We start from the raw sequence: 17,067 nt of genomic DNA, 5'->3' as shown, positions 1-17,067 counted from the left end.
GACATTTTATGATGAAAAAATTGCAGTGTTTGCAAAATCTAAGCATAGCTAGTGGTTTTTAAAGTTGTCTTCCATAGAGGATTGAAAACATCAAAAGAAGATTAATGTTTTGGTAAATGTTTCTAATTACTCCCAAGAAGTTGGGATGGGAAAGTAGGCGTTAGTTTATGATTGAAATTTGATAAGAAAATGTTGTGTGGTTAAGAAAATATTTTAATGATTTCATGCCATAGTATTCTCTGTACAATTTGGTCATAGAGACATAGGCCACAAGAATATTTTCTTTTAGGAAAAGCTGCATAGCTCATTGCAACTTACTCATGGGAGCTTTGATTTCTTCTGGTCATACTGCTCTGGTAGTGTATTTTAAGAAAACCTTAACATATATAGCCTAAAAGGTTTCTTTCTAGTCTTCAGAGGAGTTTGGTTCTGAATCTATTACTAGGCTATTATGATAGATCAACAAATCCTGAAGTCTGAACCCATCATTATGTAACTAGATAACCCCTTAAGAAGGTTGTCTTTTTAGACTGGAATTTCTTTGTTAATCAACTTTGATTTGAGAATGGCTTCTTAGATAGTATTCTGATAAAAGGAAAACATGTTGGTTTTTATTTCCCTTTAATTGTGCCTTTAGCTTTAGAAATAAATTTCTGGAATAATGATACTGTGGAAGAGGTCATGTTCTCCACATGGATACCTGTACCTCACGTTGACCTATTGATGTGTTCTGTACTAGTCCAGGTACTGTATATAAACCTGTTTAACTGCAAAAATGAAACTCAGGCAAACAACAATTAATCTTCATTTCAGCCACTCCTAAGGAGTCCAACAGTCTCAAAGCAAGACCAAGATCCAGGTAGCGTTTGTTTAATTTCTACTTTAATACCCTTTGTGCCTTGTCCCAGACTAGAAATAAACCCCTCCAATCCAAAGCACAACCCACAATCTCCTTTTCCTTTTGATGTGAAGCTTAGAATGTGGGTGAGTTCACTGTCACGAGGGGCCTGCCTGGAGCGTGCAGTGCTACTAGGAGACTCTCAGTTTGTGTTTATTAGTGCTGGAAGATGGTGGCTGCTGCGCTCTGGTCACCTGACATGAAGAAGCAGCTTGTGTGATATGGCCATGTTGTTGCAGGATGATGATAAGTAGGGAGAAGTAGCCTTGGAAAGAAGGAAATATGGTTAAAAGGTAACTAACACTGAAATTTACTGTCATGACAAAATAAATACCAAGAAGTAAGAAGTCTGTGGTCAAATCTAAAGTTGGGAAATAAAATGCTTATGGTGATTCCGGTGAGGCAGGATGTTTCAGGTAAGCAGTACTTATGGTCTGTTTCATCCTATCTTAGAGCCTCTTTATGGCTTTATGGTTTTTCAGTCTCTAGAGGATAGCAGAAGAGGGAGAGACAGGGAAGCAGAGCTGTGGCTGACATCAGACAACAGAAGGGAGGAGCAAGGACAAACAGAGAAACACTAATAGGACCAACAGAACATGAAGAGGGGAAGATGGTGTTGGGACCCCTCTTCACCAGTAGACTGCAGATGAGACAGTGTGTGTGTCTTTTCCAAGTTTTCCTTTGGTTCTCAGTGACTATTTCCTCCTTTGGCTACTAGACACATTCCTGAAAAAGTGAATTTAAATCTGATCATATTTTGAAACACTGATATTTAAGGAAATCTTGTTTTTCTTGTAAATCAGAGGTACTACTCCATAGTGTATCTTTTATGTCTGGATTTTCCAAATTGGGGTTTTGTTTCCTTGTTCATAGAAGGTAAAGCTATTGATACTCATATTTCAAAAAACAATAGATACACTAATTCATTTTGGTAGGAAAAAAAGGCATAGTCGTTATTTCTCTGTATGGTCACCACATTTACTCATCCCTTTTTGAAAAGGATGAATGGATATTTTACAAATTAGTCTGTACTGGCTTTAAGATGTACACATAGTAACATTCATCTGCCCTTGTAGCAGGAAAAACCTTGGAATAGCAGAAATTTTCTTATGTGTTCTATGTTAACCGTAAATTGAACCTCATAGTTTTCTCTTCTGCTGACTTCCTCTGTCTTTCACAAAGCAAGTGAAACGACCAAATCTCATAATCACATACTCTATTATTAATCTCACTTGCTAAATTTTATATATTACTCTTTTAGGAATTGGTCTGCTGGTCTAATTTGGATGTTTTTATTGCACTACTCCCAACTGGGTCTTGACTGAGACCAAGAGAATCAAATCATCATTATCCTCCTTTTTAGAGTAGCAAAGCTTTGTAGAAATGTAAGGGAAAGACGGACAATCACCATTCTAACACTACTACATTTATCATTTTCTTGATTCCCTGCACATTTACATCTTAATTGGTTGCAGCCACAGTTTTTCAGTATCACTTATTTCATAATCAGTTAACTTTCCATAACAAAATATAAATACACTGGGTATGTGTAGAAGTAAAATGGAATGACTTATGTGGCATAGAAAATTCTTTTAATTTCTAGCTAAGATCTCTAATTTCCTTTTTAAATCAAGAGTTCCCGTTTGAAAACTTTGTCTTCCTTTCAGAGTGATTTCCTCTTATTTTATTTGAAAGTATTAGAATGTTCTTCCTGCTAGTTCCTGCGTGTCTTTGCCTTGCCTGTCTTGCCAGTCGTGTTACAGGGACCCCCCCAGAGCACGTCACATGCCATTATGGTGGCTTTATTAAAGACTGAAACATTGTATGACAAACAACACCCCTACTACCACCAATAAATCTTGAAGAACTCATTCAGGAAAATTAAAACTTGCTGTGTGAAAACCAGCTTTACCAAGAACTGACGTTACATAATAGAAATGGATAGATTCTAATTTCATAAGTGCTGCTCTAAATAGCTAAGTACTAAGAACAGTTTTCTGACATTAATTTATCTCTAGGACATATCTCTGACTCAGGTCATTTTCTTCTTTGGCATTAAGTTGGCTGAGATGCTGAATAGAATAGATGTATATACATCCACTTCTTAGAAAAATCATATTGGAAATTCATCCACAAACCTATTACCAAGCAATAGAATTATGTACTAAATGGAATTAATTTAGAAGATAAATAGTCTCTAATAAATAGTGTAGCTGCTACCACCTAAAGGTTTTTTCCCTAATTCAGGCAGTATTAGAACATTTTTAAAATGGAATTTGGAAACAGACATGGACTACAGTTTGAATGAAACCCATGCAGCTTGCTATCTGCGTGACCCTTGGCAAATTATTTTGTTCATTTTTCTTTAAATGTCATTATTGGAGTTACAGTCTCACAAGCTGCCTAGGTAGCTACTGCCTTGTCACAGATTGAAGGAGGAAGTTAAGAGGAAGCTTTTGCTTTGAAAGTTTCCCAAAACTTGTATTTCTCATGGTAAGACAAACCAGACCCCTCAGGCTGATTGATGTGTGCTTTCCTGTCCTGAATTTCATTTGTGGCATATTCCCTTGAATATTTGATTCTTACTCTCAACTTATCTGTCCCAATTCTTTATGTACCTGTCATCACATGTGCATATAAACAGGAGAAAAGTTCTGTAATCAGTTAATATCATAAAGCCCCTCTGCTAAAATATGGAAGTACCTAAGTGAAAGGGTTTACATGCTATTCTTATTAATAATTCCAGTTGAAACAGATTTCAATTCACAAAACCTTTTCAGGAAATTTAGGTCTAAGGTGTAATAAGAGCAAAGAAGTTCAAAAAGATTCTGATTCGCGATTGGGGTTTGGGCATTATGGCAGACAGGGGCATCCAGGGGACGGTAGAATTCATGGTTGCTTTGCAAGCTTGTCAGTCCTTTGCTGTCACTTTGACTTTTGTGAGTATTTTCCATTTCAACCCAACTTCAGAGAATAAAGCTTTGCTGTCTCCTTTCTGACCTTCCCTTATTTTGCTGCAGATCTTACTCTAGCACCTCCATAGAAGAGGCCATGAAAAGGGGCGAGGACCCTCCCACCCCGCCACCACGGCCACAGAAAACCCATTCCAGAGCCTCCTCCTTGGATCTGAATAAAGTCTTCCAGCCCAGTGTGCCAGGTGAAGTGCCCCTTTGTATCCCAGCCCATCCCTTTCCTGTTGGAGTTAGTGGATGGGCGTCTGCCACAGAGGCCTTTGTGAGCCCAGGGAATGAGCAGCCTGGCTGTGTCCCATCCCAGGAAGGTCTATGCATTGCTATAAGATTCTTGGGAGGGAAAGCAATTCTAGGCAGATAGATATCACATATGTCTGGAGCCATGCCCACACTCGCTTGGGATCAAGAATTACAAAATTCTGTACCAAGAGGATAAAAATGCTTCAACTCCAGACAGCCTACTGAGTGCATGGCTGGGATCTTGTTATCTGTATCCTGGTAATTTGTATATAAGATTCCTGTCTGTCATTTCCTCAGAGGCTTATGTGGTTCTTCTGTGAAAGATCTGGATGAGAAATGCCTGGCTAGAATCTTCTGTATCTTGTCTCTGTGGCGAAGGTCCTGTGTCCTCTTAGGTTTAATGCTAAGGGGACTCTGCTTTCTAAATCTGACTTGTGGTTAGGTGGCTGGTGGTGGGGTATAGGGCAAGGGCTCCTTCAGGTGCACTGCTCTGGGACTGCTGGGGCTGGGAGACTTTCTCGAGCCACCGACTGTAGAGCTGGGTTTGGAGGGGAAGTGTTTGTGGGGCCTGTCTGCTCTCCTGACTCCCTGTGAAGTGGGAGCCTAGGGAACCTGTGGAACAGCAGATGAGAACCATGCCATTGCTTTAGTGAAGGTACTAGGGTACAGCACCATCCCAAGTGTTATTTTGGGAGAAGCAAGGGCCTTTCCACTGCCTAATGTAGGCAAGGTATAAATACAATGATTTCCTGACCCTTTTAATATCCATGTGCATTTTAAATCAAGGGAACCTCAGATGCTAGTGATTTTCAGATTATTATCTTTTCTACTAAAGCAAGAAAAGACTCCTTGGCTCACACATTAGCGTGACCTCTGTGTCCCGGCAGAGCTCAGCATGTTTTATTTGTTCTAATAAAGTGCTCTCTTCACAGTAAAGTTATAGAATGTTTTTTAATATACTAGGATCTGGAGCTCTCTGTGAAACTTGATTCTATGCCATGAGTTCATCAGATAAAAATTTGCCTTGAATTTCCCCCCAATACTTTGATCCAAATTCTGGCATAATTTCATAGTAACTGGTATTTGGAGTGGGAGTAGCCATGGATGATGATGCTATAAAAATTTTACATGGCTGGTGGATTATGACCTAGAAGATTTTTGTATTGATGCAAGAAGATTAAAACAATCTGGGCAGCTGTCTCAATATATTTTCTTTGCAAGGAGAGAGGCTGGAAACACGCAAACATCTCTCTGTGTAACCCCAGAAGGAGTGCCAGGTGTTTGCAGAATGGATGTGTTGTGGCTTTTATGACATTGTACTCTGGAGAGGAAGAGACAAGACTGGACTCAGAGTCTCTCTCAGCTGCCTGTTAACTATATGATTTTCAGCAAGTGGTTTAATCTTTCTGCATCTCCAATTCCTAATCTGTAAAATAGGGCCCATATTCCACAGAATTGTAGGGTTTTTGTGAGATGATAAATACGATTCAAATAGCACGATGTTTGGCCCATAGGCATTCATTCCACAGCAGACCGATGAGGGAAGGGAGTCTGAGGATAAAGCCCCCTGACTTCCTTGATCCCCCAGTGGTACACTTCTGTGATTTGTCCCCCACCATCCTTGGAGGACACACAAAGGGACCGAGCCCCAGTTGCTGGCTGTAGTACTTTACTCATTAACACACCACTTCTTAGCTTTCTTCCCTCCTGCTCTGTCTCACTTTCCCCACACCCAAGTGAAATACCTGTTCCCGAGTCCTAGTCTTAGGGGCTGCTTTTAGGAGAACCTGAATTAAGACAGCTTCTTTTTACATCTCCAATGTTGCTATGACTTCAAGAGGAAAAGCATTTTGGTTTGATAAATGCCAGAGAACAGCTAGATGGGTGACATCTACATTCACAGCCTACTTCCCTTGTCTTTTCAGTGCCGGTTTACCCAAGTGACATTTTAATGAGCAGTTTAAATTGATCACCTGAAGAAGAGAGCAGGTGGTACTATTGCATCTACTTAATTTGATTCAATGTTGGTTAATTCTCATTGGAAATTACAAGGACCTAAGTTATGTGGAACTTTAGTGTATTGCATTTTGCTAGAAATTACTCAGTAAATCCTGACAAACTGTGAAAGCAGGAAGTAGAGTATAAATCTATCAGAATAGTGCACCCAGTGAGAACCATGATGCCCATGTAGTAACCCCTTACCTGCGCTTGTGTTTATATGTCACTTTTGATCAACTAGCTCATACTATGCTTGCTGTTCTATATCCTGAACTTTACCATTAACCATCTTTCTATTTCATAATAGAGAGCTTCATCATTTCTTTTACTGCCTGTGTGATACATGTATGGACCAGAATTGATGGTGCATTGCTGGGGCATTTTCTCTCACCTTGTCTTCCTCTCCTTCTCCTTCTCCCTTCCCCACACTTTTCTCTCATGCTCATGCATTGCTCCCTCCTGCATGTTCTGCTTGATCCTTTTTCACAGAGCCGCTCTTTTCTCCCTTTTTCATCCTTCTCTGTGCTCATTCCTGCTCCTCATCTTTCTTCTCCCTCCTCTCCTCCCCTTCCTTCTCTGTTTCTCCTTCATTTCCCTTCCTCCCTCCCCGCTTCACGCTCAGGAGCCTCTCTTTCCCACACTACTCCACTTGTCTCACTTTGCCCCACGTCATAAACGAGGGAGAGGTGTTTAAGGCCTTTGTATGCATATCTTTGTTTCCTCACACACTTCTTTTCTTGGGCTGAATCCTACAAGTTGGAGTTGCTGCGACATAGGCCATAGACAGACACTTCAAGTATAGATATATGCTGCTAAACTGTGCTGTAGAAAACACACCCTTGCCGGCACTGGTTAATGTTCATGTTTTTGATTGTTACCAATATGATAGGCAAATGTTTGCATTTTCTTGATTCCTAGTGAGACTAAATAGCTTTTCATATCATTATTTGCTATTAATATTCTTCTCTTTGTTAATTGCCTGCTCAGAAGGCTCACTCAGCTTCTGTTGCTACATCTTTTTGCCTAACCACAGGGACTATTTGTCTCCTTTTCATTTTTCCAATGAAGTTCTGGACCTGTCTCCTCTGAAGCAGTTGGGAATGTGAGGGTGGCCATAGGGGCAGCTAAACTAACCTGTTACTTCACTGGGTCCATGTCCTTCTAGCCCCCAGTGCCCCATCTTTCTGCCAACTGTATCATTTAAGACAGACTCTACTAGGGCCACCTTGTTTGTAACAGTAGGAGAGTCAGGAGAGGTAAAGGAAAGAGGGGTAGAGAATGTACAGAAACAGCCCTGGCTGGTGGGGCTCAGTGTATTAAGTGCCATCCTGAGAACTGAAAGGTCGCTGGTTCAATTCCCAGCCAGGGCACATGCTTGGGTTGTGGGCCAGGTCCCCAGTTGGGGATGTGTGAGAGGCATCCAATCTGTGTTTCTCTCGCACATCAATGTTTCTCTTCCTCTGTTTCTCTTTTCCTTCTCCTCTCTCTAAAAATAAATAAATAAAATCTTTTTAAAAAGAGAGAATGTACAGAAACAAGATCTGGACCTGAATCAAAAGGGAAAGATAAAGCGAAGCTAATGTTTTGAAAAATGAGAATCACAGGATTTTGAAAAACAATCAGAGTGGCCTAAAGTGTAGTGATAGTGTGCAGAAGAAATAGGATGGAGGGAAGATGCCAAGATGTAAGAATGAAAGAGGGAAATGGAGAAAATTATGAGATGGTGGTTACATGGAGTGATGATGTTTACACAAACAAGAAGCAAATAGGAGCCCTGGCTTGTATGACTCAGTGGACTGAGTGCTGGCCTGCAGACCAAGAGGTCATTGGTTCGATTCCCAGTCAGGGCACATGCCTGGATTGTGGGCCAGGTCCCTGGTAGGGGGCACATGAGAGACAACCACACATTGATATTTCTCTCCCCTCTCTTTCTCCCTCCCTTTCCCCCTCTCTAAAATAAATAAATAAGATATTTTTTAAAAAAAGAACCAAATATTCTATGCAGCAGAAAGAAGGAAGAAGCCCCTACCCTTTGCAACAGAATGGATGGAACTAGTTTTCAGGGGAAAAGGGGAAGGGTTTGCAGGAACAAGAATAAAGGACACATGGACAAAAACAAGGGGAGTGGAAACAGGAGGGCGGTGGGGATGGCTGGGGGGGTGGTCTGGAATGGAAGTAAAGGGCAGAAAACTGTACTTGAACAACAATTAAAATAAAAAAAGAAGCAAATAGGATAAAAGACTGTAGGGACCAAAGAGAGGTGAGTCCAAAGACTCCATGTAGGGTTTGGATATGATTTAAGGAAATAGCTTAGAAGTGAGTGGCATTAATGCCTTCAAGTTTATGAAGATTGATAACATGCTATGGAGAAAATTAACAAAGGGCTGATTTAGAATGTAAATCTATAAAAATGAATAAGGTCAACTTTGTAGAGTGGGACCATTGGCTTTAACTTTGATATCTGTAGAGAGTGTGAACATAATGATTTACTGGAATCTAGACTATCCCAAGACTCTATATGGGTAAGTGCTGGCATTTTACCTAAAGCATGCATTTTCCTAGAGAGAAGTTAATATAATATGATCACTGCATGTAAAAGGGAGATCACCTTTGTAATAGTGAATCCAGGTCATGCAGTCATCCTCTCTTAGTCCCACACAACTGCTGTGTTTGAGAAAAAAGTGTGCAAAATAGCCTAAGTCAGTAATGAGGCAAGTGTATAAAATCTAGAGGCAGTCAGATTTGGGACTTGCTCAGTGACGTTTAGATTTTATAGCTCCATACTTAATAGCTACAACACACATTTCATTATAGAAATTCTTGTAAGAAAAATCATACTGTGAGGTCAGTACTTTTTGGACCCTAACATACTTTTTGTCATTGAAACAGTTGTTTTCTTTTTTTTTTTAAGATTTTATTTATTTTTAGAGGGGAAGGGAGGGAGATAGACAGAGAGAGAGAGAAACATCAATGTGCAGTTGCTGGGGGTTATGGCCTGCAACCCAGGCATGTACCCTGGCTGGGAATCGAACCTGGGACACTGAAACAGTTGTTTTCATAAGGTAATTTTTTTCCTTAAAAGGATATTTTCTGTTCCACTGTGTGGGGTGGGAACTTTCCTCTGGTCCACTCTTGACATTGCCCCACTCATCCCCAAGCGACGCCTAAGGTTCGCAGCCCATGCTTTCCATGGTGATGGTCAACCACCTAAGCCCTGTTCCAGTCATTGAGCATCCACTGGGCAGAGGAGGCAGACATTGTGGGGAGGGAAGATACCCATCCTTTGAAAGCTTCACACTGGGAACCCTAGTCACTTGCACTCAAATCTACTGGGGGAAACCTAGTTCCCTGGATATAGCCAGCTGCCAGGCAGTTGGAAACTCGCTGGCAGAGCAACCAGTTCCCAGTGATGCCCGTCTAACTATAAGAGAGGACAGTGGACACCTCTTTCCACCACGTCCGATATGGCCAAATATATTGAGATCCACATGGTAAAACCTGTGTGATGGCTGAACGAAACACATCCATGGGTAGTATCTGCCCATAGATAGCTAATATCTTGTCTCAGCTTTAGACATGTTGATAATAAAAATTCATTCTATGGTTGAGAAATTATGGTATATCCATTATCCATGGAAACTTATGAAGCCATAAAAAAAGAATAAGGTGTATATACTAGGGAGAGAGCTATCTGATAAATTAAGTGAAAAAGGGAAGCTGCAGAATATGATCTTAAATGTATAGGCAGTTTCTGGAAGAACAGTTAAGAAACTGGTATCAGTGGTTACCTCTGAGGAAGACAATAGGATGACTGGGAATGGGAGTGAGAGAGAAACTTACTTTTCATTGAATATCATTTGTATCTTTTAAATTTGGCCTCGTGTACAGATATTACCTATTATAAAAAAAACGTACTTTTCACTCTGTAGCTGTAAATGGACAGATGGTACCTGAGAGCACCAGAGGTGTTTTCCCTGGCTGAGTTTACCTATCTCAAACTTGCCTACCATTCTTTATCCAGGGTATCTGTATGAGCAATCCGCTTCCACTTCCTAGATTGCAACAGATGGGACAGAAGCATTCCAGAGTGTTCTTTTAAGGCTCTGATATGCTCTTTGGGTCCTTCTTCAGTGTCCCTCCAATACCGAGGGGTAATTTTGGGGGATTTCCCAAAGCCTCCATTGTGAAATGTACAGATGACAAAGTGTTGTGGTAAGGGCTCTGTTTTAACTTGGAAGACAGGTGTGTTTATTGAGTGGTGAGCTGAGAGGAGTCTGTCCTGGGTTTTCTATAAATTAATATTCCTTTCTGCAACTTGAGAAAATAGGTAAACTCCTTGGAATAAGAGATGTGCTCAAGACCAAATTTAACTTTCATATTCTCTGAAGAATGAATTTGGCCACACAGATGGCTTTGGCCTTATAGATGTTCCATATTGTATCACTCCCATGAGAGCTACTTGCTCTCTTTTAAAATCTAGTAGGATTAAAAAGTCTGGTAGGGTTATAAGATTCCTGCCCTATCCCAGAACTTTTGGGTCTGCAGTACACAGCCAGCCAAGGGTATAATCTACATACTATAAAGTTCACCCTGTTGAAGCATACAATTCAGTGGCTTTTAGTATATTCATAGCATGCAATCATCAGCATTATCCAATTTCAGAACATTTTTTATCATCCCCTTAAAAGACTCCATACCGTTAGTGGTCACTCTCATTCCCCTTTCCTCTCCTCTCCTCCTCCTACCCCCAGCCATTGACAACCACTAACCTACTTTGTTTCTATGAATTTTCCTTTTCTAGACATTCTATATTAATGGAATCATACAATATATGGTCTTTTGTAATTGCCTTCTTGCACTTAGTGTAATGTTTGCAAGGTTTATGCATGTTGTAGCATGTGTCGGTACTTAATTTCTTTTTTAAAAAAGATTTATTTATTTTACAGAGAGGAGAAGGGAGGGAGAAAGAGAGGGAGAGAAACATCAGTGTGTGGTTGCCTCTAGCGCACCCCCAACCAGGGACCTGGCCCACAACCCAGGCATGTGCCCTGACTGGGAATCGAATGGGTGACCCTTTGGTTCACAGGCTGGCACTCAGTCCACTGAGCCACACCAGCCAGGGCAGTACTTAATTTCTTTTTTATGGACATATAATATTTCTTTGTATAGATATGGCATATCTCATTTATTCATTTATCAGTTGATGGACATTTTAGTTGTTTTTACTTTTTGACTTATGAATAATGCTGCTACAAACATCCATACATGTACAAGTTTTTGTGTAAACATGCTCTCCTTTCTCTTGGGTATATACTAGAGTACGTAGGGGTGGAATTTCTAGGTCATGTGGTAACACTGTGTTGGATATTTTGAGGAATTACTGAACTGTTTTCTAAAATAGCTGCACTAATTTGCCATCTTAATAGCACTGTATGATTATCACTATTTTTTCATGTCCTTGAAGCACTTATTATTTACTGTCTTTTTATCTCCACTGTCTTAGTAGATATAAAGTGGTATCTTTTCATGATTTTGATTTGCAGTGTCTGATGACTACTGATGTTGAACATCTTTTCATGTGCTTATTGGCCATGTTTATGTCATCTTTGGAGATACGTCTTTTTAAAATCTTTGCCCCATTCTTAAACTGGGTTGTCTTTTTATTGTTGAATTGCAAAGGTTCTTTATATATTCTGAATAGAAGTCCCATTATAGATATATAAGTTACAAATATTTTCTCTCATTATGTGGGTTGACCTTTCAAGCTTTTTGATGGTGTTCTTTGAAGTGCAAATGTTTTTAATTCTGATGGAGTCCAGTTTATCCATTTGGGCTGCCACTGTAGTCATTTGCCTTTGAAGAGCCGAGAAATACCTTCTAGCTTTTTAGACCTGAATCCTTGCTTTCAGGCCTGATCTTGTTTGTGGTAGGGATCTATTGTTAGAAGTAACTATCAAAATTCATAGTGACAGAGCATGGAGGTTTCTGTTGAGCTTCTCAGTAGTTGATACATAGAAGGTGTTGGCTGCAGTATAGTGTTACTTTGTCATGAGATTTGAAGTCTAGAAGTTCATTGTGAACATATAGAGAAGTGTATTTGGGCTGTTGGGCTAGATGAACATTTTCAGAGGTCAAAGTACATTCCAGGTATTTCCAGGCTTGTCTGTGCCAGTATACTGCATCCTCATCCAGATATATGCCAGTGTCACTCTTTGGAAACTGTGGTTGCAATGTGCTGTCTGTCCTTGCCTTCTTGCCCTTTCCTGTTTCTTTCTTTATAGGTGTTTTTCCCTGAGGATAAGTTATGGGAAAGGTTCTGTACTAGCACAGTGCTGTGATTTATGCCTCTGGAAGTCAAAAGCCTGGAGTTTTACAAAGGCTTGCCAAGGCTAGGGTGCAGCCAATCCTGCTATTGGGTAGGGTGCATGCTATTTTATATCTACCCCCCAGTTTTACAGCTGTCCCTGGCTGGCTGAGTCCTTTAACAGGGGTTCTTGAGGAGGAACAGGACTCCACTCTCTGGAGGATGTAGTGGGAAGTGTTAGTAAAACCTTTATTTGTTAAATGCTTAGAAAACTCATTTGAGTAATAGACAAATACTTTCTGGTGTATAAAATTCAAACATTACAGGTCTGTCTCTAACCTTATTTCTACTGAGCCCAGTGACCTCACCAGGGAAGGTATTCCTGAGACATTTTCTAGTGCATTTGTGAATGTATGTATGTATGTATGTACCTGTGATATGAGTTTTATGTTTTTTATCTTTAAAATAACTGGAATCACATTGTGCATGTTTCTCCCATGCTTTCTCATAGTACATTATTTCTTAGAATTATGTCCATGTCAATACTGATCATTTTGTAATTCTTTTGTATAAAAAGACTGTATTATGTGGATATCACATGCAGGGTTATCAGCGGGGAGGGGAGGAGAAGGGAGAAAATGGGGAAAAGGCACAGGGAAGAAGCGTAAGTGGTAGGTACAAAATACACAGGGAGTGGTTAAGAATAGTATGGGAAATGGAGAAGCCAAAGAACTTAAAAGTATGACCGATAGACATGTACTAAGGGGGGCGGAATGTGGGTGGGGGGGTGCAGGGCAGAGGGGAATAAAGAGAGGAAAATGGGACAACTGTAATAGCATAATCAATGAAATATACTTTAAGAATTATATTATGGAAATTTTCAAGTATGTGTAAAAGAGAAACTCCATTCCCAGATTATTTTGAAGCAAATTCTGGATATTGTTATAATTTCATACATAAATACTTTTATATATATATATATCTCTAATGGATAAGGCCATTAAAAAAACTACTAACTCTTTATTACATGTACAGAACTAACAATAATCCCTTAATATCATCTAATATCCAGCCAGTGTTCAGATTTCCTGAATTGTTTCAAGTATGTTTTTTATAGTGGCTTGTTCAAATGAGGATCCAAACAAGGGCTACATGCACATTGTGTTTATTTTGACTTCTGTTAAGTCTCTTTTAATAGATCAAGTCCTCTTCAATCTCCTCTCTCTTAATATTCATTCATTCATAGGAAAATTATCCACCCTGTAGACAGTTCCACATTCCATATTTGGCTGGTGTCTGTTCTTCTACCTCCTGTATTTCTTTTAAACCAGTAGGTATATCTAGGTTTGATTAGAATCAGATTCTATTTCTGGCAAGAATACCTCCTAGTGATGCTGTGTACTTCCTACTGTATCCCATTAGGAGGTCCCTGAAGTCTAATGCCGCTGTTTTTTGATGTTTGCTTGATCAGTGTGTTCACATATTATTAGCCTGATTCATCCATTATGATAAAGATCCCCAGCAGCCTTTCAAATAATGGTTTAGTCAGGTATTGATCGTTGCCTACATCCAGCAGTGTGTTGGTAAATGTTTAACAACTGGCCATTTGCCAACTTTTATGGTATAAACACTGCTGTCACGGCCAATTTCACTCTTACTGATGTGTCGCTGAATGTGGGGTTGGAACAGATGTGCACAGTTGGCTCTTATAAGCTGGTTTGAACTGTTTCCAGCAAACCACAGCTAAGACCCATTACTTACTTCATTGAAGTTGCAAAATGGTGATACTCTATTTTATTACTTTTACCTTTATTAATGTGAACCATAGTTTATTTAACCATTTTTCTTTTCTTTATTGTACTTTTTTCCCATTACTATTTAGTTCCCTTATACCCCCTCCCCCAATCACCATACTGTTGTCCATGTCCATGAGTTCGTTTTCCTTTTTGCTCAATGCCTCCCCGCTTAGCTGTCATCCTGTTCTCTCTGAATCTGCCTTTATTTTGTTTGTTAGTTCAGTTTGCTCATTAGATTCCACATATGAATGAAATCATGGTATTTGTCTTTCTCTGACAGGCTTATTTCACTTAGCATAATGTTTTCTACATCCATCCATACTGTTGCAAAGGGTAAAGCTCTTCTTTTTCATGGCCCAGTAGTATACCATTGTGTAAGTGCCCCATAGTTGTTTTTCCTCTCATCTACTGATGGACACTTGGGCTGCTTCTGTATCTTGGCAATTGTAAATAATGCTACAATGAATGTAGGGGTGCTTATGTTCTTTTGAATTAGTGTTTTGGGTTCCTTCATATATATTGCCAGAAGTGGGATTGCTGGGTCAAAAGGCAGATCCATTTTTAATTTTTTGAGGTATCTTCATACTGCTTTTCACAGTGGCTGCACCAGCCTGCATTCCCACCAACAGTGCAAAAGAGTTCTCTTTTCTCCAGATCTTCACCAGCACTTTTTGTTCATTGATTTGTTGGTGATAACCATTCTGACAGGTGTGAGGTGATATCACTTTGTAGTCTTAATTTGCATTCCTCTGATGATTAGTGAGTGACGTTGAACATCTTTTCATATGTCTACAGGCCACCCGTATGTCCTCTTTGGAGAAGTGTCTATTCAGGTCCCTTGCCCATTTTTTTAAATTGGGTTGTTTTTTTTTTTTTGATGTTGAGTTTTCTAAGTTCTTTATAAATTTTGGATATTAAGCCCTTATTAGATGTATCAGCAAATATATTCTCCCAGTCAATGGGTTGTCTTTTAATTTTGTTGATGTTCTTTGCTGTGCAGAAACTTTTTAGCTTGATTTTGTCCCATTTATTTATTTATTTTTGTTTCCTTTGCCTAGGGGGGAGATATATCTGATAAAAGATTGCTATGAGCTATGTCTAAGATTTTGTTGCCTATCCTTTCTTCTAGGATTTTTATGGTTTTAGGTCTAACATTTATGTCTTTAACCCATTTTTAATTTATTCTTGTGTGTGGTGTAAGAAGGTTTAGTTTAATTTTTCTGCACATATCTAATTTTCTCAACACCATTTATTGAGTAGACGATCTTTAGCCCATTGTATGTGCTTGCCTCCTTTGTCAAATATTGACTATAAAGGTGTGGGTTATTCCTGGACTCTCTATTCTGTCCCATTGATCTATGTGCCTATTTTTATGCCACTACCATGCTGTTTTGATTACTATGGCCTTATAGTATAGTTCGATATTAGGTAACATGAGTCCTCCAGCTTTGTTCTTCTTTCTCAAGATTGCTGTTGCTATGTGGGGCCTTTTGTAGTTCCGTATAAATTTTTTAAATATTTGTTCTAGTTATGTAAAATATGTCATTGGAATCTTGATAGGAATGGCATTGACTCTATAGATTGCTTTGGGTAGTATGGACATTTTAATTATGTTAATTCTTCCTATCCATGAATATGGTATGTGCTTCCACTTATTTGTATCTTTCTTAATATCTTCAGTGTCTTCTAATTTTCTTTTCTTTAAAGATTCTATTTATTTTTATAGACAGAAGGGAAGGGAAGTAGAGAGAGAGGGAAAGAAATATCAATGTGTGGTTGCTTCTTGCATGCCCCCTACTGGGGACCTGGCCCGTAATCCAGGCATGTGTTCTGACTGGGAATCGAACCAGCAATCCTTTGGTTCACAGGCTTGCACTCAATACACTGAGCTATACCAGCTAGGGCTTATAATTTTCCAAGTACATGTCTTTTACATCCTTGGTTAGGTTTATTCCTAGGTATTTTATTCTTTTTGAAGAAATTTTAAATTGGATTGTTTTCTTAATTCCCTTTCTATTAGTTCATTATTGGCATATAAAAATGCAAATGATTTCTAGATATTAATTTAGTATCCTGCTGCTTTGCTGAATTAATTTATTAGTTCTAGTAGTTTCTTGGTGGAATCTTTGGGATTCTCTATGTACAGTATCATGTCAGCTGCAAATAATGACAGTTTTATTTCTTCCTTTCCAATTTGGATGCCTTCTATTTCTTCTTGTCTGATTGCTGTGGCTAGGACTTCCAGTACTATGTTGCATAAAAGAGGTGAAAGTGGACAGCCCTGTCTTGTTCCTGATCTTAAGGGGAATGCTTGTAGTTTTTGCCCCTTGAGTATGATGTTAGCATCTATGTTCATTAAGGATATTGACCTATACTTTTCTTTTTTTGTAGTGTCTTTTCTGGTTCTGGAGTTAGGAAAATGGTGGCCTCATAAAATGCATTTGGGTATTTTATGATACCCTTCCCTCCTCTTGAATTTTTTAAAATTTTTTTTAAATTGTTGTTCAAGTACAGTTGTCTCCATTTTTTTTAAACTTTGAGAAGGAGAAGTGTTAGTTATGTTCAGAATGTTTGGTAAAATTTGCCTCTGAAGCTATCCAGTCCAGGGATTTTGTTTGTTTGGAGTTTTTTGATTACTGCTTCCATTTTATTAGGTGTAATCTGTCTATTCAGGTTCTCTGATTATTCCTGCTTTAGTTTTGGAAGACTGTATCTTTTTAGGAATTTATCCATTTTGTGTAGGTTGTCCAGTTTGTTGGCGTATAGATGTTCATAATATTTTCTTACATTTCTTTGTATTTGGTGTCAGTTGTTATTCCTCCTCTTTCATTTTTGACTTTATTTATTTGGGTCCTCTCT

At 39.1% G+C, this 17,067-nt stretch overlaps 1 protein-coding gene across 8 annotated transcripts in view; it reads left to right on the top strand.

Annotated features, from left to right (window-relative positions):
- Nucleotides 1-17,067, top strand: part of REPS2 (RALBP1 associated Eps domain containing 2) — a 202,868-nt gene that overhangs the window by 112,396 nt on the left and 73,405 nt on the right. For all 8 annotated transcript variants that reach the window (XM_045856066.1, XM_045856067.1, XM_045856065.1 and 5 more), the window contains 2 exons: nt 814-859; nt 3,919-4,055. In XM_045856066.1, coding sequence (XP_045712022.1) covers nt 814-859; nt 3,919-4,055 — 183 coding nt within the window. The remainder of the gene's footprint in view (nt 1-813; nt 860-3,918; nt 4,056-17,067) is intronic.

The sequence above is a fragment of the Phyllostomus hastatus genome, unplaced genomic scaffold (assembly GCF_019186645.2).
Source record: "Phyllostomus hastatus isolate PE091 unplaced genomic scaffold, TTU_PhHast_1.1 phas_scaffold_12, whole genome shotgun sequence".
NCBI classification, from domain to species: Eukaryota; Metazoa; Chordata; class Mammalia; order Chiroptera; family Phyllostomidae; genus Phyllostomus; species Phyllostomus hastatus.
The sequence above is the reverse complement of the archived record's forward strand: the minus strand, read 5'-3'. Positions and strand labels throughout refer to the sequence as shown.